This window comes from Erinaceus europaeus, chromosome 16, assembly GCF_950295315.1.
Source record: "Erinaceus europaeus chromosome 16, mEriEur2.1, whole genome shotgun sequence".
NCBI lineage: Eukaryota > Metazoa > Chordata > Mammalia > Eulipotyphla > Erinaceidae > Erinaceus > Erinaceus europaeus.
Window position 1 is genome coordinate 12359960 of NC_080177.1, and position 27622 is coordinate 12387581.

A 27622-nucleotide genomic window follows, 5' to 3' on the forward strand; every position below is an offset into this window, starting at 1 on the left:
TCACTCGCCACTCGCCCCGCCCACTCACCCTCCCGTCACTCGCCCCGTCCGTCGCCCCTCGCCCCGCCCCCTCGCCCCGCCCGCGCGGGTTCCGGCTCGCCGCCACCGCCCCGCCCTGCGTTCCGGCCACTAGGCGGTTAGCGGCGGCCCCGCCCCCCGACGCGGGTGTCGCGCAGCCAATCGGCGGCTGCCACACTGCGGCCGAGCCGGACTGCGGGGGTTGGGACGTCCGGGTGCGGGTCCGCCCGGATAGACTCGCGAGCGCAGGCAGCGGGTGCGTGGTCGCCTGCCCGGCCTCCGCAGTCCCCGCCGACCGCGACCCTCCGGGCCGTCCCCGCCTCAGCTCGCCGCCATGCTCCCCCGCCTGCCCGCGCTGCTCCCCGGCGTGGCGCTGCTGCTCGCCGCGGCCGGCCTCGCCGCCGCCTCCGACGTGCTGGAACTCACGGACGACAACTTCGAGAGCCGCGTCTCCGACACGGGCTCCGCGGGCCTCATGCTCGTCGAGTTCTTCGCCCCCTGGTGAGGCCGCTGGGCGGGGGCCGGGTGGACCCTGGGACGGTTGGGCCCGCGCGGCGCCGGCGGCCACCCCCGGGTGCCTCTGGGCGCCGTGTGGCAGCGGGAGCGGCAGCGGCAGCGGCAGCGGCAGCGGCAGCGGCAGCGGGAGCGGGAGCGGGGCCGAGGCAGGCGGCCCCGAAAGCCCGGCCGCCGCCGGCCTCCATGGCTGCAGAGGCGCCGCGGGCCGCACTTCCGATTCGCGGTTCCTGGGTGAGTCAGGGGGCGGCTGCTGGCAGCCCCTAGGCCGCCCCGGACGCCGGGCCCCTCAGCCAAGGTCACCGGGTGGCCGCGCGCCGCTCGCCTCGTCCGGGAAGCGAGGAGCCGCGGACCCCTCTGCTCCCCGCGGGCTCTTATCACAAAGATAAAGCCGAGGCGGCGGGCGCCGGGCTGCCGGAATCTAAATGGTCTCTTTGCAGGAGGGTTTCTAGAAAGAAAAGGGGGAAAAAGAAAAAAAAAAAAAAAAAAAAGCCACCAGCCTTCCCCAACCCACCCCCATGAAAAAAGTAGCCAGTGTTGGAGAAATAACCCAGAGTGACTCAAGTGAAGAAGAGTGAGAGAGGTACAGCGATTCGGAATAGAAGAGACCCGGGCTAAAAATGCGGAGAGGGAGGAGAGCCAATAGGATTGTGGACCCAGTGGATCCAAATGGTTGGAAAGAACTTAACCAACAAAAAGATCGTTACCAACAAGGGGTGTGGGGGGAATGAACGCAACACTGTGGGGTAACTCAAGTGTATCCATGCTGGTTGCTGTACTTGACTCCCCCCCCCCCACTGTCCCCTTCCATTATAAACTTTCTGCATTCCAGAGTAGCCGCTAGCCAAAGTTAGGATGTAACTTGTTTCTGGCAGGTCGTCTTCACTCTACAGGGCCTCAACTGATGCTCGGGTGACTGAAAATACTGTTACAACGACTTCCTTGAAACACACACACACACCAGTTTGTGATGGATCTTTGTGTCTAGGGAACTCCTAGTAGATCTGATAATGAATGCATCATGACAGCAGAATGGTTCTGCCAAAGACTTTCGTGCCTGAGGCTCTGAGGTCCCAGGTTCCATCCCCAGTACCGCCATAAACCAGAGCGGAGCTGTGCTCTGGTATCTGTCTCACTCACCCACTGTATCTTTTTCTCTCTCTGATAAAAAAAAAAAATTTTTTTTTAAGTATAGGGTTACAAGAAAACCCCCCCCATGAATGGTCAAATGAAACCAATCAAGAGATACTATTTTTAAAAAGATAATGCATCATGGGTGGTCTTTAGAATTCACGTTTCTCTTGAAATAAATGGCCGTGCTGCTAACTTTGAGGTGATGTCACTATTTGGAAAGACTGTATGGAGTTGGACCAAATGTGAAGTGAATTGCTGGAGAATCAGGAGCTATTATGATACTAGTTTAAAACAGATATATATATATATATATATATATATATATTTTTTTTTTTTTTTCTCCTCTATCGAAGATGTTCTTTCCTACTTTAAATTGTTACCTGTGCTTCCTTAAAAACCACATATCCGGGAGTCTGGCGGTAGCGCGGCGGTTAAGCGCACGTGGTGTAAAGGATCCGGGCACCTGCAGGGGAGTTGCTTCACAGGCGGTGAAGCAGCTTTGCAGGTGTCTTTCTCTCCCCCTCTCTGTCTTCCCCTCCTCTCTCCATTTGTCTCTGTCCTATCTAACAATGACGACATCAATAACAATAATAATTACAACAATAAAAAACAAAAGCAACAAAAGGGAAAATGAATAAACATTAAAAATAAAATTAAAAAAAGCATATCCCTGGGAGTCGGGCGGTAGCGCAGTGGGTTAAGCGCAGGTGGTGCAAAGCGCAAGGGCCTGCCTAAGGATCCCAGATTGAGCTCCCGGCTGCCCACCTGCAGAGAGGTCGCTTCATGGGCGGTGAAGCAGGTCTGCAGGTGTCTTACTTTCTCTCCTCCCTCTGTCTTCCCCTCCTCTCTCCATTTCTCTCTGTCCTATCTAACGACAACATCAATAACTACAACAGTAGTAAAAAAAAAACGGGCAACAAAAGGGAAAATAATTAATTTAAAAATATATATTTTTTAAAAATCACATATCCCATCATGCATTGAACTACTTCCCTCCCCCCTCCCCTCCCCAAATTGGGTGGCTCTGCTGTGGTGTCTGATTTTAATTGGTCTAGAAGGTAAGGTCACCCTCCTCCAAGCTAGCAAGAGAGGAACTTGTGTCCTGTTTAGAATGCCCCTGTTTATTCACAGTCAACTTTTTTATTGTTATTAATTAAGCTAGAAATGCTTTTGGACTTACATATATTTGCAGACATAGAGCAGGTTCTATTGGGAGAGGTTGTTTGTCTTAGGGTACTTTTTCCAGTTTCATTTTTACAAGTGAAAGTGAAAGGTTTCATTTTGGTTTTGGATACAGTTTCCCTTGTAGAGGTAAGTGTCTATATGATTTGTAAGAATGAGTTAGGGGAATAAATAATACCATATAAATGCTGATATCTGAAAATGCTTTGGTCCTCAACATCTACTTATGTTATTTGATTTGTGCATTATTCTCTAGGACAGTATTAAAAAATGATTTCTGATATACAAATTTTGAACATTAAATATTTTATTGGGTCCCCTGCCTCTAATCTTTTTAAATAGATTTAACTCAAGTTACATCTGTTCCTGGGCAACTAGTTGGAAGCTTCTTTTTTCTTTTAATACTTATTTTAGATAAAGATGGAGAAATTGAGAGGGGAAAGGGGAGGTAGAGAGACACTTGCAACACTGCTTCACCGATCGTAAGGTTTCCATCCTGCAGGTGGGACTGGGGTCTTGTGCGTTACAATATGTGCACTCTACCGGGTGTACCACCACCTGGCCCCAGACGCTCCCTTTTCTGTATAGAGACCTAGTAATGTCACCTTGTCAGACTGGTGTCTCTCTCTCTCTCAGTATTTATTTTCTTGTATTTGTTTCACTAGAGCACCCTTCAGCTCTGGATTTTGGTAGTTCTGGGGATTGAACCTGGAGTCTATTGTGCCTCATTTGTGAAAATCTTCCCACAATGATTATGCTATCTTCCCCAGCCTTATTAATTTAGTTATCAGAGGGCAGGAGGGGATAGCATAAAGATAATGCAACAGACTCATGCATGAGGCTACATGGTCCCAGGTTCAAACCTCCCCCCCCACACACACATACACACTCGCCATCATTATATATATATGGCGGAGGATATATAGCATAATAATTATGCAAAGATTTTTGTGCCTAAGGCTCCAAAATCCCAGGTTCAATTCCCCACAACACCATAAGCCATAGCTGAGCAGTATTCTGGTAAAAAATAAATTATATATATATAATTATATATGAAAGCATATATAATTATCAAAGCATCAGTCTTGCACATATGATTCTGGGGGTCTAATTCAAAATTTCATGCTTTCATGTTCAAATCTATCCTACTGTGCCACCTCCCAGGTTGGGAAGACTGGTATTTCTATAGGGCAAGCACTATAGCAATTTTCCAGTCTGGCTAAAACAGCATGTGGTACAAGGTAGGTATGAAGTAATGATTGTTAAGTTAAAAAATATATATATATATGTACACACACACACACGTGTGTATGTGTGTGTATCTTCACTGAAGATTCACCGTTAACTGCTAGGTACAGTAGCTGAAGGTAGATAGGATAGTATTTGATATTATCTAGGACTGGATTAAAAAACGATGGGGGCCAAGTGGTGGCCCCACCTGCAGGAGGAAAGCAAGAAATAGTGGCTAGGCAACTGGGAGATAACTCACGTGGTAGAGCACATACTTTTTTTTTTTGCTTCCAAGGTTATTGCTGGGACTCAGTACCTGCACTACGAACCCACTGCTTCAGGTGGTCATCTTTTCCGTTTTATTGGATAGGACAGAGAAATTGAGAGGGGTGGGAAGGATAGGGGGAAAGACACCTGCACACCTGCTTGTGAAGTGACCCTGCTGAAGGTGGGGAGCTGGGGCTCGAACCAGGCTCCTTGTGGGGGTCCTTGTACTTAACCCAGTGCACCATGCCTGCCCCCTTAATGCAGTCTTCACCATACGTGAGAGCATGGATTCCAACCCCCCTACACACATACACACACACACACACACACACACACACACACACACACACACCTATGGGAGCACCAACACAAAAGCAAATCTTAACAGTGGTGAAGCAGTGCTGTGGTATCTCTCCTCTTTGTCTCTTTCACTGCTTTTCTCTCTGAGGAGAGGAAAATAGTCTCCTGGAAGTGGTGGAATCATGCAAGCTCTAGTGAAAAATGGGTGGGGTGGGGCAGAGAGGTAGAAGATACTAGATTTGCAGACACGAGGTTCAGATTCCCTGTGTTCCATGTGCCGGTGTCATTCTCTGTTCACTCCTTCATAAATTAAAAAAAAAAGCGGTTAATGTTTGTGATCACCCTTTAACTCTGCCTGAGTTTCATTCTTGATTGATTAAGAAAGCTATTTCCTCCAGCCTCTTTGAAACTCAGCTAGCAGTCCTTCCTTTGGAAATTTGATGATCTTATAAATACTGAAAATAAATACTTTTTACTTCTAGCTTCTCATATTCCCAATAAGATCTATGCATGCAAAAAAATTTTTTTTTAATGTTCCATGGATCTTTTTTTTAGTTTAACAGATTTTATTGCAGCCCAATCAGTAGTGCAGTAGATAAGGCATTGGCTCTCAAGCATGCGTTCCTGGGTTTAGTCCCAGGAATCACATGTACCAGAGTAATGTATTGGTTATCTCTTCCTCATAAATAAATCTTTTTTCGTATTTATTTTCCCTTTTGTTGCTCTTGTATGTCATTGTTGTCGTTGATGTCATCATTGTTAGATAGGACAGAGAAATTGAGAGGAGGGGAAGACAGAGGGGGAGAGAAAGATAGACGCCTACAGACCTGCTTCACCGCTTACGAAACAACTCTCCTGCAGGTGGGAAGCTGGGGGCTTGAACCGGGATCCTTGCCGGTCCTTCGCGCCACATGCGCAACCACCCAACTCCCAAGATTTATTTATTAACCAGAGAGAGCACCAAAGTATCACTCTTGGATATGCTGTACTGAGGACTGAACTCTGGAACCTTACTTCCACTTTGAACCTCTGCTCTACTGCTGTGCGATCTCCTGGCCATGCATTTTTTTTTTTAAGAAGAAATAGCACAGCACTACTCCACCATCCACAGACCTCCCTCAGGAGCCACATGGTTCCAGGGGGCTTAAACCCACCGACCTGTAAGCTACAGTGCATGTACTCTACTGGGTGAGCAATGTCCCAAGTCCTCTGAATTTTGTGTGTGGAATCGGAGGCCTCATCCATTTGTGATTTCACTGCTCTACGCTCCTTTTTCATTTCAGATATATACTAAACCCTCCCCACACCCACCCACCAAAGGATTATTTATTAATGGGAGAGAGGAGGAGAGAAAGAATCAGATCATTCTGGCATATGCCATGCCAGGGACTAGAGCTGGGACTTCACGCTTGAGAGTCCAACGCTTTATCCACTACGCCACTTGCCGAGCTCTGTAACTTTACTGATACGGATACTGTATACCAACAGATGTGATCACTAGAGCTTCACAATTCTGAGCTGATGTTTTCAAATGGAGGGAGGGAAAGATACCACAGCACCGGATCTGGTGCCATGAGGGCCAGGCTTGCACCTGGATTATGATTGTGAATTTTTCCTCTGGGACTTTCCCAAGGTCTTGTGCCTGCGTGATTCCATCACTTAGTAGAGTTTGTGGTACTGAGAAATCAAACTCAGGACCTCCTGCTTGCAAGTCCAGAGTTCAACTGGACCGTGTAAATTTTACTTTCCTTTATAAATGTTGTTGACTTACCATTGATTTACAGAATTAGAAGATTGTAGGGGCATAGTTCAATTTTTTATACTAATTTGTTATCTTTGGGGTCGCTTCATTCCAGCTTGTTTTTCCCCTTCCTGTCAATTTTATACATTGCTGTCTGATACAGTTTTAATAAGATGCAATACTTTTTAGATTTATTTGCTTATGAGAAGGAGAGAGAACCAGAGCGTCACTTGCACGTGCATGACCAGGGATTGAACTCGGGACTTCATACTCAAGGGTCCAACAGTATAGTATGCACCAGGCCACTAGGCTTGGCATATTTATTGTCTCAACAAAAAAGCAAGGCCTTCGGGGTCTGGTGGTAGCACGGTGGGTTAAGCACACATAGCACGAAGCACAGGGACTGGCATAAGGATCCCCATTTGGACCCCCTGGCTCCCCACCTGCAAGGAGACGGGGGTCGCTTCACAAGCCGTGAAGCAGGTGTCTGTCTTTCTCTCCCCTCCTCTGTTTCTCTGCTATCTAACAACAAAGGCAGTAAAAACAGCAAGGGCAGCAAAAATGGGAAAGGGTGGCCTCTAGGAGCAGCGGATTCATAGTGCGGGTACCGAGCCCCTGCAATAACGCTGGGGGCAAAAAAAAAAAAAAAGGCCTTCACAACTCTTCGAGCGCACGATTCTCATTTTACCTTTGCTCCCAGCCTCCTCATCGCTTACTTCACTCTGTCCTGTCTGAAGCCTTAAATACTTAGGGGTCCTGATCCGAGTCCTAACTTCTTTCAACATGCTTATATACATATACCTGCTCTACCACTGAACTACAAAATGTTTCCAAGTTAATTTTGAGACTTTGACATACCAACACAAGTTTCTTCTGTTTCCTTCCTTTCTGATTCCTGACTCATTCTGTTTTCACCGTCTGTGGGGAGAAGGCTCCTCTGCAACCCACTGGCTTTAGAAGAGGGATGAGAGACAGCTGGTGCTTGCTGTACAATGATAGGGGGCGTTTCTCCCCGCCCCCACTGCATATAGAGTGTACCTTTGGGACTGACTGAATTTTCTAGGCAAAGGAGCAGGTGTTTCTGATGGTCCTCTGGGGAAGTGTCCTAGTTGACACGATGTTTTCTCCTCATCAGATGACCTCTGCAGTTGTAAAAATCACAGTTGCCATCTTAAATATGTTTTTCTAGTGCTGTGTTGACGCAAGTTGAGAGGGAGTCGGGTGGTAGTACAGCAGGTTAAGTGCATGTAGCGCAAAGTGCAAGGACTGACTGACAGAGGGATCCCAGTTCGAGCCCCCGGCTCCCCACCTGCAGGGGAGTCCCTTCATAGGTGGTGAAGCAGGTTTACAGGTGTCTTATCTTTCTCTCCCCCTCTCTGTCTTCCCCTCCTCTCTCCATTTCTCTCTGTCCTATCCAACGACGACGATATCAATTATAACAACAATAACTGCAACAACAATAAAAAACGGGCAACAAAAGGGAAAATAAATATTAAAAAATTAAAAGCAACAAGCTGAGAAGAAAACAAATCTCCAACAGGCTGCTAACGTGTAGTAAATGGGCGCCTTCTCTCGTTACTCCCTCAAAGGGGACTTCGGTTAAAATAATCATTGAAGGAATGAGGGGAAAGTGCTTAATGGAGGTCTGCCTTCTTTGTGCTCCCCTCACCCCCTTGGATATTGCTAGAGCTTGTTACCTGTACAACGCCATCATTCACAGGGGTCGTTTTCTCCCTTTGTTTATTTGTTGGTAGAGGGTGAGTGATAGGAAGAGAGGAAACAACTGCAGCACTGCTTCCGAAACTGCTTCTCCCGCCTGCCATAGATGGGTGGGGACTTGAACCCAGATCTTTATGCACAGTAAATAAAGGGAGAGCCAGCTCCTGGCCCCTGGAGATTTCTTACGAAGAGTTAACATGTTGGGCCAAGAAGTGACACAATGAGCTTCATGAAGTGCTGAGTTGAGTCTCTGGCATGTCATGTCTAAACGATGTGCTTGCACACAACACATGCTTCCCCCTCACATTAATATGTAAATTAATTTTTAATATAGTTAATACAAGACAGCATAAGTGTTATGCAAATGACTTTCATTCCTTAGGTTCCAAGTTCGATTCCCAACATAAGCCAAGGTTGAGCTGTGCTCTAATAAAAATATTTTTTTAAGTTAATGTATTGGTTTTTTTCAAGGTTTTAGTATATATATATATATATATATTTTTTTTTTTTTTTTTTTTTTTTTGCCTTCAGGGTTTTCACTGGGGCTCGGTGCCAGCACTACAAATCCATTGCTTCTGGAGGCTATTTTCCCATTTTGTTGCCCTTGTGGTTGTGGTTGTTATTGTTGTAGCTATTGTTGTTGGATAGGACAGAGAAGTGAAGAGAGGAGGAGAAGACGGGTGGGGGGGGAGAGAAAGATAGATACCTACAGACCTGCTTCACCGCTCGCTAAGCAACCCCCCTGCAGGTGGGGAGCTGGGGGCTCTAACCCGCCACACTACCGCCCAACCCCTTAAGTCACTATATTTTCAAGGACCACAGGACTAAATATGTGGGTAGGGGATGTACCTTCCTTTGGGAAATGCTATCAGAAATGGAATTATTTGCTGTCTTGTCTTTCATTGTGTCCTCACTAATTGACCAGAGGGGGGTGGGCTCTTCCACCCTTTAGTTGAGCATACTTAGACTATAACCCTCAGGACTAGGGTGCTTGTTTGTTCGTTTTTACCAGGGCACTATTCAATTCTGGTTTATGGTAGTGTGTAGGGTTGAACCTGGGAGCCTGAGGCATAGGAGTCTCTTTTACCAGAGCAGTGCTCAGCTCTGGTTTATGGTGGTGTGGAGGATTGAATCTGGCACTTTGGAGCCTCAGGCATGATAGTTGCCTAACCATTATGCTATCTGCCCCTGCCCAGCATGAGAGTATCTTTATGCTGTCCCCTCCACCTTTCACTTGCACACTCAATTGAGAAAATAAATGTTTGCTTTAGACTAAACCAGTCATATAGAGTCAGCCTTGGCTAGAGATTTACCTGCTGAGATTCTAGAGAGACAGTTAATGAACATGTAGGAATAAATTAAGAATTTGACTTTTTAATATACATGTGTGTTTATATCTGTATGTAGGTGTGGACACTGCAAGAGGCTTGCCCCTGAATATGAAGCTGCAGCTACCAGATTAAAAGGCATCGTTCCATTAGCAAAGGTCAGTATAACTAGATTCTTCATTAAGGAAGTGAGCTACTTTTAAATGGTAGTTTGTTGTTTTTGCTCCTGTGCAATATATAGAAAGTTGAAAAAAAACATGAACTTGTTAAATAAATAGTAGCTAAGCTGTCTCTAAGACTTTGTTAAAACTGTGGTGATTATCCTTGGTGATACAATGTGGAACTATGTTTGTTCCTACAGTATTATAATTATATAAGTCATTATTAAATCAATAATAATGACCTAAAATTAAAAATGGTAGTTTGTAAGATTAATACTCATTTTTCTCAACTCTTTTTAAACAGAGGGCAGCAGATAGTAGAGAGACCTAACAAAGCACTGCTCCCCCACCCATGGAGTTACATCTTACTCTGTCCTTAGTGCTGTGGTGTGGTACCAGGCCTCATGCATAGAAAGTATTACCCTGGGGGCCAACTGGTGGCGCACCTGGTTGAATGCACATGCTATAATGCACAAGGACCCAGGTTCGAGCAACTAGTCCCTACCTGCAGGGGGAAAGCTTCACAAGTGGTGAAGCAGGGCTGCAGGTATCTCTCTGTCTCTCACCCTTTCAAACTCCCCCTTCCCTTTCAATTTCTGTCTATCCAATAAATAAATTAATATAATAAAAATTTATTTACTTTTTTAAAAGAATTACCCAACTACTGAGTCATCTCCCTAACCCCACCAAATATCATGGTTTAGTTCCTGTCTTATGTGGCTGTATAATCTATGGTACTATAGTCACAGTACTTTTATCTTACCTCAGAGTGGTGATGATTAAGTGGAATATGTACAGAATGCCTATAGCACTGCCTGACAACTTTGCTAATAACTCCAGATGGTTTTCCAAATCAAATTGTAGCACCCTACCTAAAAGATACTCTACCTGGGTGTGCGTCCCCTCATGGCAGTCATTTTCAGTGTAAGCTAGTGTTAAGAAAAATTTCCCTCGTATATTCTGAGAGAGAGAAAGGGGAGAGACCATTGTGCTAGACAATAAAGATTATAAGGACAGAATTAGTCATTTGTGTGGTTTTTATATGAATTTTAAAGAATCTGATTTTGTTTTTTAAAATGATTTAACCAATCTTAATACTTTCCAAAGAGCCTGCAGCAGGTTTTTAAATAACAAGTGGTTCGTGTGTTTCCCTCTTCAGGTTGATTGTACTGCCAACACAAATACCTGCAATAAATATGGAGTCAGTGGATATCCTACCCTGAAGATATTTAGAGATGGTGAAGAAGCAGGGTCTTATGATGGGCCCAGGACTGCCGGTAAGGACCCCAGATTACATTCTGGAAACTGAATTTGTTCTTTGCAGTGAGAACATAACAGTTTTCTATATGACATACTTTCAGTATTAAAAGTTCCTCAGTTAGGGGCGGGGAGGTGGCTCAGCAGTATAGCACATGCACTGTGTGTGTGAGGCACTGTGTTCATTAAAAAAAATGATACATATGTTTGAATCCTTGTCCAAGAGGAGGTCAGTTTAACAACTAGCAAAAACACTTGTCTAAGTACAACATAAACTATGTAACTAATAAGGAAAACACTTGAACTAGAATTGTAGGGACAAGTAAGCATTTTGTATAATTTAATTAGTACTAGCTCTCTGCTGGATATTTTAGATGTTCTAGGTACCTTGTGTTTGTTGATAAATGACACTGACAGGGACCTGGGCAGTTGAGTACCTGGTATAGCACACACATTTGCCATGCTTAGGGATCCGAGTTCAAACCCTTGGCCCCCACCTTCATAAGCAGTGAAGCAGTGCTGCAGTCTGTTTCTCCCTTCCTCACAATTTCTGTCTTTATCAAAAATAAACAGAGTCCCTACTATTGTAAGGTTATATTCTGAGATAGGAAGCTATATGGCCTTGGAAGTGTGCCTATATAGGTAACTGTTTCACATCCTTAAAATTGTTACTATTTCTTTTAAGACAGAAAATAACATATTGGCAAGGATACAGAAAATGCAACCTTCATGCATTCATGGTGGGAATATAAAATGGTGCTGTTGCTATGGAAAGCAGTATGGTAATTCTTTAAAAAATTAAAAATAGAATTACTACCTGGACCATCAATTCCACTTCTGGGTATATGTCCAAATGAATAGAAAACAGCGTTTTAAAGAGACAATTGTACATTAGTGTTTATGTCAAGAGCATTAAAGGAGAAACAAAACAGGATGATGACGTTGGAGATGGAAGTACCACAAAATCAAATCAGAGTGTTTGAGTTGAGACCTGACAGGCAGGAAGGAGCTAGCCATAGGAAGACCTGCCAAACAGCCATAGGAGGTATAACTGAACTTGAACAGCAAGGTTAATAGGTGAAGTGTAAGAAGTAAACATGAGCTGAATCTGCTGTGTAAGAGGTGCTATGACACTGGCTGATCTAGTGTTGTATCCCTCTGCTTCTGAAATTAAAAAAAAAATCCCGGGAGTTGGGCGTAGCTCAGCGGGTTAAGCGCAGGTGGCGCAAAGCACAAAGATCGGCATAAGGATCCCGGTTCGAGCCCCCGGCTCCCCACCTGCAGGGGAGTTGCTTCACAGGTGGTGAAACAGGTCTGCAGGTGTCTGTCTTTCTCTCCCCCTCTGTCTTCCCCTCCTCTCTCCATTTCTCTCTGTCCTATCCAACAACAATGACAGCAATAACAACAACAATGATAAACAACAAGGGCAACAAAATGGGGAAAATAAATAAATGTTAAAAAAAAATTTTTAATCCCAGATTGGTGAAATTAGAGACCCCAGTTATGTACCCAAAGGGGTGGGGCTGCAGAGATAGCATAAACAGCCTTCATACCTGTGCTGCAAAGTCCCCAGCACCACCATAAACCAGAGCTGAACAGTGTTACCATTTTAAATAAATAAATAAACACGGCCCAAAGCAGTGGTGCACTAGGTAAAGCATACATGTTGCCATGTGCAAGGCCCCAGGCTCAAGCCCCCAATCCCCACCTGCAAGAGGGAAGCTTCATAGGCAGCGAAGTAGTACTACAGGTCTCTCTCTCTCAGTCTCTCCCTCTGTGTTTCTCTCTGTCCTAACATAAAAAGGGGGTGGGGTGGGGAAGGCCACCAGGTGCAGGGAGTCATTGTGGAGGCACTGAACCCCAGCTGTAACCCTACTGGCAATAAAAACATTTAATTAAAATTTTAAAAATAGCTGCATGTTGAATTAAGTAGTGCTCTGTCAGGCCTGGCTAACAAAGGGATGGGAAAGGTAGAAAACAGAAACAGCACAGCACATCATGCCTTGCGTGTGAGCCTTTTGAGCTTGTGAGTGGTTTGAGTAGACCTTGAAGAAGTGTGGGGAAAAGATCTGTTTTATTTATTTATTTTAAGAGTTTATTTATTAATGAGAAAGATAGGAGAAAAAGAACCAGATATCACCCTGGCACATGTGTTGCTGGGGATTGAGCTTGGGACCTCATGCTTGAGAGTCTACTGCTTTATCTACTCACTATACCACCTCCCAGACCATAGAGGCCTTTTTTTTAATGTGTGATTTTACTACTTTTTTAAAAAATATTTTATTTAGTTTATTTGTGTGGTTTTTTTTTTAATCTTCTAACTTTTTAAAAATATTTATTCCCTGGGGTCGGGCGGTGGTGCAATGGGTTAAGCGTATGTGGTGCAAAGCGCAGGGACCGGCGTAAGGATCCCGGTTCAAGCCCCCGGCTCCCCACCTGCAGGGGAGTCGCTTCACAGGCAGTAAAGCAGGTCTGCAGGTGTCTATCTTTCTCTCCCCTTCTCTGTCTTCCCCTCCTCTCTCCATTTCTCTCTGTCCTATCCAACAACGAACAACATCAACAATGGCAATAATAATAAGCTACAACAACAAGGGCAACAAAAAGGGGGGGGAATGGCCTCCAGGAGTGGTGGATTCATGGTGCAGGCACCGAGCCCAGCAGTAACTCTGGAGGGGGAAAAATATATATTTATTCCCTTTTGTTGCCTTTGTTGCTTTATTGTTGTAGTTATTATTGTCATTGTTGTTGGATAGGACAGAGAGGAATGGAGAGAGATGGGCAAGATAGAGACGGGGAGAGAAAGACCTGCTTCACCACTTGTGAGGTGACTCCCTTGCAGGTGGGGAGCCAGAGGCTCGAACTGGGATCCTTAAGCCAGTCTTTGCGCTTTGCACCACCTGCGCTTAACCCGCTGCACTACTGCCCCGACTCCCTGTTTAGGTTATTTTAATGAAAAAGAGTAGATACAAAGAGCGACTGACCAGAACACTGCTCTGCTCTAGCTTATGTTGGGGCTGGGGATTGAATCTGTTTGAACCTGGGACCTCAGAGCCTCAAGTTTGAAAGGTTTTTGCATACAGAGAAATTGAGAAGAAAACAGACAGACAGCTGCAGCCCTTCTTCACCACTCATGAGGCTTTCTCTTGGGTACTTACAATGTATGCACTTAACCAGGTGGCCCCAGCATTTTCTACTTTTAAAGTATAAGACTACTGAAAATGAGAAAATTGTTTATTCATCGATTTTTTGCAAAATAGTTGTTTCTTAAACTTGTTACATGCTGGGCACTATGCCTAGATCAAAGTGTGAGAGAAACACTAGAAAACTAGAGCATACTAATTTGAAACAGGGAAAAGGAATAAAGAAGGCATGTTGGAGATTGAACAGGTTTTGGTTTTCAGTGGGGTAGTCATATGAGGCTTCATTGAGAAAAGATCTAAGGTGAGGGGGGCCAGGCATTGGCACATCTGGTTAAGCACACACATTATCTCCTCCCTTTCAATTTCTCTGTATCTACCCAATAATAAATAAATAATTTTTAAAAACAATCTAAGGGAACCACATAAATATCTGGAGAAAGAGGTATCATTCCGAGAGAATATATATAAATAGATTCAATCCCCACCCTTATAAAAGAGAGTTACAGAGAGAGAGATACAAAGAGAGAGAGACCAGAGCATTGCTCAGATCTTGCTTATGGTGGTACTGGAGATTGAACCTGGGAACTTAGTGCCTTCTGCATAAACATTTTGCTCTCTCCCTAGCCCACAAAGGCATTTAATTTTTAACAATCACTTTAATACACTTAAATAAATATGGATGGATATATTATATGTATGTATTTATAAGTGTGATTTCACTGGGGGGGGGAAGGTTAATAAGTGTATAAATATATATCCTCTTTGACCCAATGAGTTCACATTAGGGGGCTGGGGAGATAGCATAATGGTGAAGCAAAAAGCCTTTTGTGCCTGAGGCTCCAAAGGTCCAAGGTTTGATCTCCAGCATCACCATAAGCCAGAGTTGAACAGTACTCTGGTTAAAAAATAAAATCCCCAAATACACTTCTCATAGAGCATTTGTAACATCAATAAGTGGAACCATCCATCAGTTAGGATTCATCTACACAATGAATCCGTCCAGCTGAAGAAAACTGAGGCCAGGCCAGTGAGATAGTTCATCTGGGAGGGCACTAAGTATGTGGTTGCCTGTTTCTATAATACATGTGGGAGAATATACGAGAAGCTGAAATTTTGGCCTATGAAGTAGAGACTGAATAACTAAGGGCAAGGATGGAGGAAAACCTTAATTGTGAACCTTTGGAATTTTGAGTCATGTGGAATATTGCCTTCTCAAAAATGTGTGTTGGTATGATCTTTTGTCTTTAAAGATGGAATTGTTAGCCACCTGAAGAAACAAGCAGGACCGGCTTCAGTTCCTCTCAAGACTGAGGAGGAATTTGAGAAGTTCATTAGTGACAAAGATGCTTCTGTGGTGGGTAAGTAGCAAGTACTTTATTGTGACACACACACACACACACACAGAGAGAGACACAGACACACACACACGGACACAGACACACACACACACAACAACAACAACATTAAAATGGTGTCAGAAATCCCCTATGTCTGCGTAAGCAACAAAGTTGAAATATTTTAGGGAAGCTTGGGGACAATTAAAAAGATAACTCATAGAATAACTCACAATATAGGAAGTATTGCTTTATTTTCATGACTTTATGTTAAAGTACTATACTAGCAACATATTCACCTTTTTCTGTTGCTTTTGAAACTGAGATTTAACTCAAAAGATTGGTTGTTTGTGACTGAAGACAGCCAGGGAAACAGAATAATGGTTTACCCATACTCGAGAGTTTCATGCATGAGGTGTTAGAGCTTCCAGGTTCAGTTCCTGGCACCACCATATGCTAGAACTGAGCAGTAGTTTGGTTTTAAATAATAATAACCATAAAAGCAAAAAGACTGAAGTGATGTCTTGAGGTGAATAAATACAAGTAAATAAAAATCATTGATGTCTGCTATTTTCATAATTGTAGGGAAATTGGAGTTTTAAGATCAAATTGTTAGCCTTGGTGTTAGAATTTTTCATCAGTCTTTGCTGTTTGATTTATTACAGTATTTCATTTTATCCTTAAAATAACTAGAGCTGTGTGCTGTCACACCTAATTAAGCACACATGTCACCATGTGCAAGGACCTTGACTCAAGCCCCTTGCTCCCCACCTGCAGGGGCAAAGTAGTGAAGCAGGTGTCTGTCTCCTTCTCGCCTCTCAGTTTCTCTGTTCTATCAGGTAAAAGGGGGAGGGGAGTGGCTGCCAGGAGCAGTGAACTTGTCGTGCAAACACCAAGCCCTAGCAATAACTGATGGTAATTTTTAAAATAAATAAATAAATAAATAAACCACTAGAGCCAGACTGGGGAATAGCAGTGCTTATGCAAAAATACTTTCATGCCTGAGGCTTTGCTGTCCTAGGTTCACTTGCTGGAGCTACCATAAACCAAAGTTGAGCAATCATCTAGTTAAAAAGCAAATAAAGGAGGCAGTAAGTAGTGCAGCGGGTTAAGCACATGTGGCACAAAGCGCAAGGACCTGCATAAGGATCTGGGTTCGAGCCCCTGGCTCCCCACCTGCAAGGGCACCGCTTTGCAAGCGGTGAAGCAGATCTACAGGTGTCTATCTCTCCCCCCTCTGTCTTCCCCATCTCTCTCCATTTCTCTCTGTCCTATCCAACAACAACATCAACAACAATAATAATAACTACAACAATAAAACAAGGGCAACAAAAGGGAATGAATAAATATTTAAAGGGGGGGGCCGGGGAGTAGATAGTGGTTATGCAAAATGGACTCTCATGCCTGAGGCTCCAAAGTCCGAGATTCAAGCCCCCTGCACCACCATAAATCAAAGCTGAGCAGTGCTCTGGTATTTCTCTCTCTCTGCATCTCTCTCAATTATAATAAAATATTTTTTAAAGCAAATAAATATGCTACCCTGAAGGTGGTACAGTGGATGAAATAATGGATTCTCAGACTTGGAGTCCCAAGTTCAAACCCCAGTGTTATCTGTACCAGAGTGATACTCTGGTTCTCTTTGTAATCTTTAAAAATAAATAATAAAGTAGCCTGAGCTAACTAAAAACACTCTGTATTGCAGATGTTCTCTGTTTTGTTGTATTAAAAGACAGCCCGCCTGGTCTGGCTCGTGCCATGCCTTGCATTCAGCAGAAGTGCACAGCACCAGGGGATGCTCCGGTGCTGTGGTGTTTCTCACCTCTCCTAGAACCAGTAAATTGTGTTTACATGAGGCCCTGATGCAATAGAGAGATTTATTAAACATTTATGCTTCACTCCTCTAGACTTGAAAGACCCAAATACAGGTAGAACAAAAAATGAAAGGCGATTTACAATTTTAAGTTGATCTACATAGGGCCTGGGAGGTGCCACAGTGGATAAAACATTGGCCTCTCAAGTGTAAAGTCCTGAGCCCAGCCTCCAACATCCCATGTGCCAAAGTGATGCTCTGGTTTTCTGTCTCTGTCATTAATAAATAAATCCAGAATTACTTATCTGTTAGAGGGAGGAGCCAGAGCACCACTTCCACATATATGAGTCTGGGGGTCAGACCCAGGACCTGTTGCATACAAGTCCTGCATGAGGCACTAGGAAACTCTTTTTGAAAAGTCTTGACTGTCTCAGCACTCACCGTTTCTCCCTTGTGTTCTCTCTCTTCCTTATAGGCTTCTTTAAGGATTTATTCAGTGAAGCTCACTCTGAGTTTCTAAAAGCAGCCAGCAACCTGAGAGAGAACTACCGGTTTGCACACACCAATGTTGAGTCTCTGGTGAACAAGTATGATGATAACGGAGAGTAAGTAACGGAGTGGAGTACTCACCCTTACAGTCTCTGGACCATGTGCCGTTGTATAAAGTGGTGGTTTCTGTGCTGAACGTTTACAAAATGTTTGTTTATTGCACTCTTGCTAGTGATTAAGCTGAGTGCTAGGGGAGACCGTGAATATGTGTGACAGTGAACATTATAGACATTAGGATTACTAGGGGCCGGGTGGTGCCTCATCTGGTTGAGCACACATGTGCAAGGACTAGAGATGATAAAAGAATTTTTTTTTAAACCATTCTTTTTTTAAAAAATTTATTTTATTTATTTATTCCCTTTTGTTGCCCTTGTTGTCTTATTGTTGGAGTTATTATTGTTGTCGTCGTTGTTGGATAGGACAGAGAGAAATGGAGAGAGAAGGGGAGACAGAGAGGAAGAGAGAAAGACAGACACCTGCAGACCTGCTTCACCGCCTGTGAAGCAACTCCCCTACAGGTGGGGAGCCCGGGGTTCGAACCAGGATCCTTATGCCGGTCCTTGTGCTTTACGCCACCTGCGCTTAACCCGCTGCGCTACAGCCTGACTCCCGATAAAAGAATTTTAATGAAACATTTAGAATGGCTAGAAGTACAAAGGATTTCTTTTGTGGTGGGTAGTAGTATCCAAAGAAACCAGAGAAGAGGTGGCTCTAGCAGCGTGTGATAAAAAGGAAAAAGAAGCACACCACATAACAACTGGGATAAAAATTTTGCTCGATTAGAGCAGCACAAGTGAAAGCCCAGCGCTGTGAAACAACCAGGCAGGTTGGCATCTGTGGTGCTGCTGAAGTATTGCTTGCAAATGAATAGAATTCAGGGAAGTCCTGAATTACAGCTAAAGATTTCTAGGTCATACACATTGAAAGTGACCGTATACAGGTGATCGTAGAAGCTATGGGACTAGGTGAGGTTACTCAGGACGCCCATCTGTAGTGTAAAGAGAAGGCAGATGTCATGCTGCTTTGCCATGCGTGCCACCCTGGTTCAGACCTGGGCCCCACTGCATTGAAGGAAGCTTCAGAGCTGTGGTCTCTCACCCTGCCTTGTGGAGGGTGAAGGAGACCGACCCAGGTACATAGTAGGTCATAAGTAGCTCTGATGCATGTGGAAGTACTTGTGACTCATTAGGAATACCACATACAGCCTTTCAGCCTTAGCTCTATTCATTGCCCTTGCCATTTAAATTGTCTTGTCAGTCCGATCAAGAGATGTTATTGGGAGACTGTGAAGAGTATTGTGTAGAGGGCCTGGTTGAGCATACATTACAGTGAGCAAGGACCCAGGTTCAAGCCCCTGGTCCTCCATTTCAGGGGGAAATTTTCACGAGCAGTGAAGCAGGGCTGCAGGTGTCTCTTTGTTTCTCTCCCTCTCTGTCATCCCCTTCCCTCTTGATGTCTGTCTCTATCCAATAAATAAGATAATTTAAAAAAAAAAAAAAGTATGTGTATCCTAGGACTGTATCATTAAAGATCATATTTAAGACTACTTGGTTCAATTTTCAAAGAATGACTGCACTGAGATTGATAATTGTTCCTTTAAAACAATAAAATGTGGGAGTCGGGCTGTAGCACAGCGGGTTAAGCTAGCACATGGCGCAAGGACCAGTGTAAGGATCCGGTTTGAGCCCCTGGCTCCCCACCTGTGGGGGAATCGCTTCATAGGCGGTGAAGCAGGTCTGCAGGTGTCTGTCTTTCTCTCCCCCTCTCTGTCCTCCCCTCCTCTCTCTGTCCTATCTAACAATGATGACATCGATAACAACAGTAGTAACTACAATAATGAATTGTTTTTTATTGTTGTCATGGGCAACAAAAAGGAAAATAAATATAAAAACTTTAGGGGAGTCAGGCGGTAGAGTAGCAGGTTAAGCACAAGTGGTGCAAAGCTCAAGGACCAGCGTAAGGATCCTGGTTTGAGCCCCAGCTCCCCACCTGCAGGGGAGTTGCTTCACAAGCACTGATACAGGTCTGCAGGTGTCTGTCTTTCTCTCCCCCTCTCTGTCTTCCCTCCCACTCTTCATTTCTCTGTCCTATCCAACAACAACGACATCAGTAACAACAACAGTAACTACAACAGTAAAAATTTAAAAAATAATAATAATAAAATGCTAGCTATGTTCATTCTTGCCTGCTCAAGATAATTGTGTCAGGTTACCTTTTGCTATGTAGATTCCCTGTGGTCTATGAAATGTTTTATGTTTTAACGTTCAGTGACTAAATGGGATAGAAGAGTGAGAGAAACAATATGGTCTTAAAGGTGCTAAACCCTAGCCAAAAACAAGTGATAGAGTATGTGTAGTGTAGTGAGGAAGAATGGTAGAAAAAAACAAAAGATTGGTGGATAACACTAGCCGGTGACACACTCCGCTGAGTACACGTTACAATGCACAAGGACCCCAGGTTCAGGCCCCTGGTCCCCACCTGCAAGAGGAAAGTTTCTATCTTCCCCTTCCCACTTGATTTTTCTGTGTCTATCCAGTAAATAATAAAGGGTCCCAGCATTAATTTCAAGACTTATCTGAGGTTAACCACTTTGTTTCAGTCTTCAGCTTAAAAAAAAAAAAATGGAGTTAAGAGGGTTAAGCCCACATGGCGCAAACCGCAAAGACCAGCGTAAGGATCTTGGTTCAAGCCCCCAGCTCACCACCTGCAGGGGTCACTTCACAAGCAGTGAAGCAGGTCTGCAGGTGTCTGTCCTCTCTCCCTCTGTATCTTCCCCATCTCTCTTGATTTTTCTCTGTCCTATCCAACAACAGTAACATCAGTAACAACAGTGATAAAACAACAAAAGGGAATATGAATAAATAATAAATACTTATAAATAAATAAAATATTCTTTAAAAAAGCTGAGGGGGTCTCAGGCATATATAGTTTCACTGTTCCAGGTTACGTGCCTTTTTTCAGAGAGAGAGAGACCACCAGCTTCCTCCAGTGTCACAGCACCTCCCGTGTGCTATTCCCTGGTCCTTTGGCTTTTCCCCTTTTTTGAGAGAGAGAGAGAGAGACCACCAGCTTCCTCCAGTGTCACAGCACCTCCCGTGTGCTATTCCCTGGTCCTTTGGCTTTTCCCCTTTTTTGCCACCAGGGTTGTTGCTGGGCTCAGCGTCAGCACTGTGAACCCACTAGATATCGGTTGAGCTCAGGTTAGAATCAAGGTCTCTTTAACTTTTCAACCCAGGGACTATTAAACCCTCTTACCCAATCATTGCACTTGAGGTTAGGGTGGATTGACATAACCTTAGTGTTACGATAAGGTCTTGTCTGTGGTCACAGAAAAGAGTCCTTAGGACAGGGGAGAAAGCTAATGCAAAGAGCCCGGTGCCTGAGTCTCCCCAAACCCCCGCCCCCCCACTCAACCCCTCCTACCACCATAAACCAGAGCTGAGCAATGCTCTGGTAGAAAATAGGAAATAATAATAGAGAGTCTATGCTTAAATGGTGACAGTAAAAGTGGCAGTGCTCTTTAAATAAAAGGTAAAGGGGTCTGCGAGGCAGCTCAGCCTTTCAAGTGTGAACACTGAGGACACTACATGAAGTTACCGAGGATGAGACGGTGGTGGTGAAGCATTGCTTTGACATCTCTCCTTTCCTCTCTTCTTTCCCTCTTTCCCTCCCTTATTTCAGAATATAAGAGATGGGAGAAACTGTGTGCCTACTAAGACTTCTCTTCCTTTATTTTAAGGGGTATCACCTTGTTCCGTCCTGCACATCTTACAAACAAGTTTGAGGACAAGAGTGTGGCATATGGAGAACAGAAAATGACCAGCGGCAAGATTAAAAAATTTGTTCAGGAGCACGTGTGAGTACCTTTTTATACCTTATTTGTGAATTGTTTTTAGTTTCATTTCCCTGATTAAACAGAGTCACATTTTAAGTGTTGTCGATTACTTTATGATGCTTCCATATTATGGCTGTGAGCCTGCCAAACTTGATGTCATTGTTTCCTTTCAGTTTTGGTATCTGCCCTCATATGACAGAAGACAACAAAGACTTGATACAGGGAAAAGATTTACTTATGGCTTACTATGATGTGGACTATGAAAAAAATGCTAAAGGCTCCAACTACTGGAGAAATAGGTAATATGCCTCACTTTTCCTTTTTGTAAATATTTTTTTTTAAATTGATTTAAATGTGATCTAAAATGTGCTTTTGAAATATTGGGGGTGGAGGTGTAGCAACCCAGCCCAGGTTCCAGCACAAGCACAGTCTCTGTTAGGGTGAAGAAAGCTTCAATTCTGTGGTCCCTCTAGCTCTGCTTCTCTGTCTGTCTGCATTAAAGGGTGAGTTAAGTAAATATTAGAGGGAAGTAGCTAGGCTGGTATGTGCGATCCTTACCATGTGCAAGTCCTAGATGTGCATGAATGGATGCATCTACTTGGACGCACAAAAGCACTGGTTCAGAAAGCTCTGTAATTGGTGGAACAGCCTTTATTATATCTCTCACTACATAACTGAAATTGTAAAAATGAAAGGGAAAAAAATGGCTTGGGAATGCTGGAATTGTGCGTGTGTTGTGAGGCCCCGGGGCCACAATAAACAAACTAGTGCCTACTTGCCCATTGGGACTCAAAGTTCATTCTGGCCTTACACGTCTTCTTTCCAGATTAGTCAGTGTGCTTGCAATGTTTTGTAGTTGTAGACTTTAACTTAATTCAGTGGGAATGCACTGTTGGGTACTAACAGTTTGGCAGTGAAGTTCAGGACGACACGGGACTATATCATAATCCTCTGACTGTCCCAAGAACACACATTTGGACTGACTCCAGAAGATTTCTTGGACTGTAAAACTCAGTCTTTGCTTTCTAGAAAGCCTCTTTAATTTTGATTTCAAAATTGCTTTATACCCGAGTATAATCTTGGCATATAAATTTCTTTTTTCCTCCTCAGAGTGATGATGATAGCAAAGAAATTCCTGGATGCAGGAAAGAAGCTCAGCTTTGCTGTAGCTAGCCGCAAAACCTTTAGCCATGAGCTTTCTGACTTTGGCTTGGAAAGTACTAGCGGAGAGATTCCTGTTGTTGCTATCCGAACTGCAAAAGGAGAGAAGTTTGTGATGCAAGAGGAATTCTCGTGAGTTACAAGTTTACTTGCATTGGAGAGTTGGTTCTTTTCTACTTCTGAGGATTCGTGCATACAGAGAACATTGGCACAAGAAGGATTAGGTCTTAACGTTTTTCTCACTTTAGTTGTAGGGACTTTTTCAGGGTCATTATCTTTGATGGATTCTGGAAACTAGTAAAAGGATCACAGCTTAGAATTCGTTTGTGACTATTTCACTTTGCCATTAGAAATAGTAGATGGAGTGATCTGGGAGGTGGCGCACTGGATTCTCAAGGAGGTCCGAGTTCAATCCCTGGCAGCACATGTACCAGAGTAATGCCTGGTTCTTTCCCTCTTTCTCTCTCTCTCTTTCTCTCTCCCCCTCTCTCTCTCTCCCTCCCCCTCTCTCCCTCTCTCCCTCTCCCTCCCCTACCTTTCTCATTAATAAATCCAATATTTAAAAGAAAAAGTAGGTGGAAGAAGAGTCAGTGTCTCACCCAGTAGAGCACACACCATGTGCAAGGACTCTAGTTTGAGCCTCTGACCACTACGTGGAAGAACCTGTACCAGGAAGGCTTCACTGTCATCTCCTTTTCAATATTTCTCTCACCCTCTGTCTGAAAAAGAAAAAAAGAGGACCAGTGAAATGGCTCCATGGGGTTAATATGCTGCTCTACTATGCATGTAGCCCAGGACGTTTGAGCCTGACCCCACCATACTGAAGCATCTTCAGTGCTGTATCCACTTCCACTCTCATTCTGCCTCTCTGTCTCTACCAGAGAGGGAGGATGGAAAGGAAAGGAAATAGGTAGAGAACATAGGGAGAGCCCTCTGAAATATTGAAAGATCAAGACAAGAAAACTTCCTTGTGTCAGCATACTAGTAGAACAAGGGATTGTGTACAGGTGCTATTATCCAGAGCAACAAAAACAGACCAGGTTCTTTTGCAAAAGTAAATGTTTTCGTCTGCTCAGCAGTGGGGGTAGATGAATAAACCTGCCCTTACCGTTCTTACTGCAGGCGTGATGGCAAGGCTCTTGAGAGATTCCTACAGGATTACTTTGATGGCAACCTGAAGAGATACCTCAAGTCTGAGCCCATTCCAGAGAGCAATGACGGGCCTGTCAAGGTGAGGCTGTGAGCATTTAAGTGACTGCTGCTTTTTTTTTTCCAGAAGATATAACTGATTCCCCCCCCCCTTTTTATTTTGTTGAGATAGAAGTTGATAGGGAAGGGAGAGATACCTGCAGTCACCACTGCAGGTGGGAAGCAGGGGCTTGAACCTGAGTCCCAGTGTATCACCACCTGTCCCCCCTTTCCAGCTTAAAAAAAAAAAAAAGAATTTAATGAAAGATCAGAGAAGTGTTCACCATATATGGTTCTGAGATAAAACCTAGTGTGCATGTCTTCCTCCACCCCCCACACAACTTCTGTACTCTACTTACTGAGCCACTGCCTTGGCTACTCTGTTTTTGCATTCAATAGATCTGAGAGTTTATAAAGTATTGTTCCTCAGTATCACATGCTAGGGTGATGCTTTTTTTTTTCCTTATTTTATTTGACAGGACAGAAGTTGGGGGGCTTAGATACCTACAGACCTGCTTTACCACTTGTGAAGCATCCCCCCAATGCTCTTGATTTTCTCCTCCACTTGCTTGCTGGCCCTCTTACTCCACCCCTCTCCCTCCCCTCTTTTCCTCCCACTCCTGTCATGTTAGTACTTTTTCCCAGAAAGGTTAATACGGTAGCACACTTTCCTCTGACTTTAACTAGTCAACGTTTCCATGATGTATTTTCAGTGGCACTGCATCCAGCTTGATGGGGGGAGGGGGGCGGACCAGAAACAGATATAACCTGTGAGTCTGTTTTTACCTGCCTTACCAGAGTATGTTCTGTGTTTTCTAGGTAGTGGTAGCAGAGAATTTTGATGAAATTGTGAATAATGAAGACAAGGACGTACTGATTGAATTTTATGCTCCGTGGTGTGGTCACTGTAAGAACCTGGAGCCTAAGTATAAAGAACTCGGAGAGAAGGTAAGTCTGAACTTCACATCTGGCTCACTCTTTTCTGACTACCCCCTAGAGTCCCCACCCTATACAGTGACTCACATACCTACTTCAGCTTCCCATTAGAGTAAGTCTGGGCTAGAGTTGAGAGTATCTAGAAGTTTCTGGATTTTGGTAACATTTTATAACCCAAATGTTCCATCTTGTTAATACACTTGAGGGCTGGAGAGACTGTCACTGGGTAGGGTACCTGTATGTCCATGTATGCGACCCTAGTTCACATCACACAAGAAGTGCTATAGCCGAGGGAGAAGCTCCACTGCCATAGCATCTGTCTAAATAGAAAAGGGTGATCCAGAGCAGGGTCCTGCTTCCACCAAATGAACCATTTGGCATGGGGGAGGGGGGGTGTGCAAAAGTAAGACTTTCTAGCCTGAGGCCTGAGAAGTCACAGGTTCAATCCCCAGCACCACCACATACCAAGGAATACTCTGGTCTCCCTGTCTCTAGTGGCAAAATAAGAGATAGTAAAACCAGCAGCAACAGCACGTGGCCAGGAAAGCGGTGCAGCGGCAGAGTGCTTAACTCAGAAACGTGACCCTGAGTTTGATCTCTGGCACTACTTATGCCGGAGTAATGTTCTGACCTGTCTCATGAAAATAAATAAACCTGAAAATTAAAAATACACATATTAAAAAGGGCTGGGCAGTGGTGCACCTAGTTGAATGCAAATGTCATAATGCACAAGGACCACGGTTCGAGCCCCCAGTCCCCACCTGCAGGGGAAAGGCTTCACTAAGTGGAAGCAGTGTACAGGCATATCTCTGCCTATCTACCTCTCCCTCAGTTTCTCAGGTAATTAAAAAGATAAGAGGGAACCTTATTATCAGACTAGTTAAGTGTCTGAAAGGCAGCTGTGCTCACCACTATACCACCAATGCCACACTGCTAGTTAAGTGTTTGCTTGTTTGTTTGTTTTAAGTCCTGAATTGACTGAGTATCCCTCACTCGCTGAAACTTGGAATGTAACCTTTTTATTACAGCTTAGCAAAGATCCAAATATTATCATAGCCAAGATGGATGCCACAGCCAATGATGTGCCTTCTCCCTATGAAGTCAGAGGGTAAGATAATAAAAACTAGTAATAGTTATTACTACTAATAACAGTGTCTGGGCAATTGGTGGGAGAAACTAGGCTTGTAAACCATTTCTTTGTTGGGTCTAGTTGGGGCAGGGGTGCAGGCATATTCTAATAGAACACTGTACCTTCCTGGCTTAGAATTCTGCAGTGGGAGGGGGCAGGTGGTGGCACACCTGGTTGAGCACACGTTACAGTGCACAAGGACCCAGGTTTGAGTCCCTGCTCCCCACCTGCAAGGAGAAAGCTTTGCATGTGGTAAAGTGGGGCTACAGGTGTCATTTTTTTTTTCTTTTTTAAATTTATTACTCAAAAGTTCTCCATTTATTTAGCTTTCTGACTTTGTGCTTGTGCCTTCAACACTTTGACGACAATTTTCTGCTCCTCAATTAGGAAAGCGTGCTTGATCCTGCACAGCTCTGCCATTAGACCTGCCCACCATTCTCTGGTGTCAGCCCAAATTCCACTCCCAGGTTCCACCAGGGTTACCTCTGGGCTAAATGCTAGCATTATTGATCCACCTATCTCTGTCTTTCTTCTTCATTCTTGATCTCTTTTTTTAAACCAGAGCACTGCTCAGCTCTGGCTTCTGGTGATACAGGGGATTGAACCTGGGGCTTCAGAGCCTCAGGCATGAAAATATGTTTGCATAGCCATTATCCTATCTACCCCTGCCCCTTCTCGATTTCTGTCTCTTTCAAATAATATATATATTCTAAATAATAAATATACGTATTTTTATTTATTTTAATTCTGCAGTAGAGTCATATAACTATCTCAGATTTTAAAGACTAGCTGATTCTTTTACTTTCCTCCCCCAGTTTCCCTACCATCTACTTCTCTCCAGCCAACAAGAAGCTAAACCCAAAGAAATATGAAGTAAGTATATCATCTTCTCTCTTGTCTGCCCATAAATCAGCACACACTATCACATACCCAGTTTATTTAACTAGAGATTCTTTTTATTGTCGGTAGTTAGTGTTTATAGTTGTTAGCATGTTTTTACCAACTCGGGTGTTTTCCTAGGAATACCAATGTGTGATTTCCTTAAAGTTTTAATTTTCAGTACCACCTTTTTGTTTATAGGGTGGCCGTGAATTAAGTGATTTCCTTAGCTACCTACAGCGAGAAGCTACAAACCCACCTGTAGTTCTAGAAGAAAAATCAAAGAAGAAGAAGAAGGCACAGGAAGATCTTTAGAGCAGCAGCCAAACGTGACCGCCTTGTGAAAAAAGGACTCTCCTTCCAAAGACTGGAAACCACCAGGGAGGACTGGGACCCATACGGGATTATTACCTCTCAGCCCTGAGAGACAGATGGATATCATCCTAAATCCTGTTAAATTTGGTCTAAACTATTTCTTAGCTGCACTGTTTATGGAAATACCAGGACCAGTTTGTTTGGGGGTGGAGGGATTATTTGTTTGGGGGTTGGGAGGGGATGTTGTGGGAGAGGGATTGAGTTGGGGGGTATTTTCTAATTTTTTTTTTTTTGTACATTTGGACCGGTGACAATAAATGAGCCCCCTTTAAACTGTCTTTTCTCCATGAAATGAGAACCACAGGTTCTCTAGATCTGCACTGTCCAGAGAAACTTTGTGTAAACCTCATTGTCCATACTTGTACCTATTTAGTATTTGAAATGTAATTGGCATCTATATTTTTAAATTTTCATTAAATAGTCGTGTTTAAGGCTA

The 27622-nt window shown here is 43.9% G+C and overlaps 1 protein-coding gene across 1 annotated transcript; it reads left to right on the forward strand.

The window, feature by feature from the left end:
• The first annotated feature begins 184 nt into the window (after positions 1-184).
• On the forward strand, positions 185-27622 carry PDIA3 (protein disulfide isomerase family A member 3). The gene is made up of 13 exons (XM_007533407.3): positions 185-519; positions 9512-9590; positions 10753-10870; positions 15241-15348; positions 17610-17739; positions 21423-21539; positions 21692-21817; positions 22629-22811; positions 23802-23910; positions 24687-24815; positions 25832-25911; positions 26748-26805; positions 27013-27622. The coding sequence occupies exons 1-13, from the start codon at positions 353-355 to the stop codon at positions 27124-27126; spliced, it is 1518 nt and encodes a 505-aa protein (XP_007533469.1). The 5' UTR covers positions 185-352; the 3' UTR covers positions 27127-27622.

What these genes read in the sequence shown, in the direction of transcription:
- PDIA3 (XM_007533407.3), top strand. Translation starts at nt 353, where the DNA reads ATGCTCCCCCGCCTGCCCGCGCTGCTCCCCGGCGTGGCGCTGCTGCTC. An exon ending in AAATTTGTTCAGGAGCACGT is followed by an intron (nt 21,540 to 21,691) that starts GTGAGTACCTTT and finishes GTTTCCTTTCAG; the next exon opens with TTTTGGTATCTGCCCTCATA. An exon ending in TCTCCCTATGAAGTCAGAGG is followed by an intron (nt 25,912 to 26,747) that starts GTAAGATAATAA and finishes TTCCTCCCCCAG; the next exon opens with TTTCCCTACCATCTACTTCT.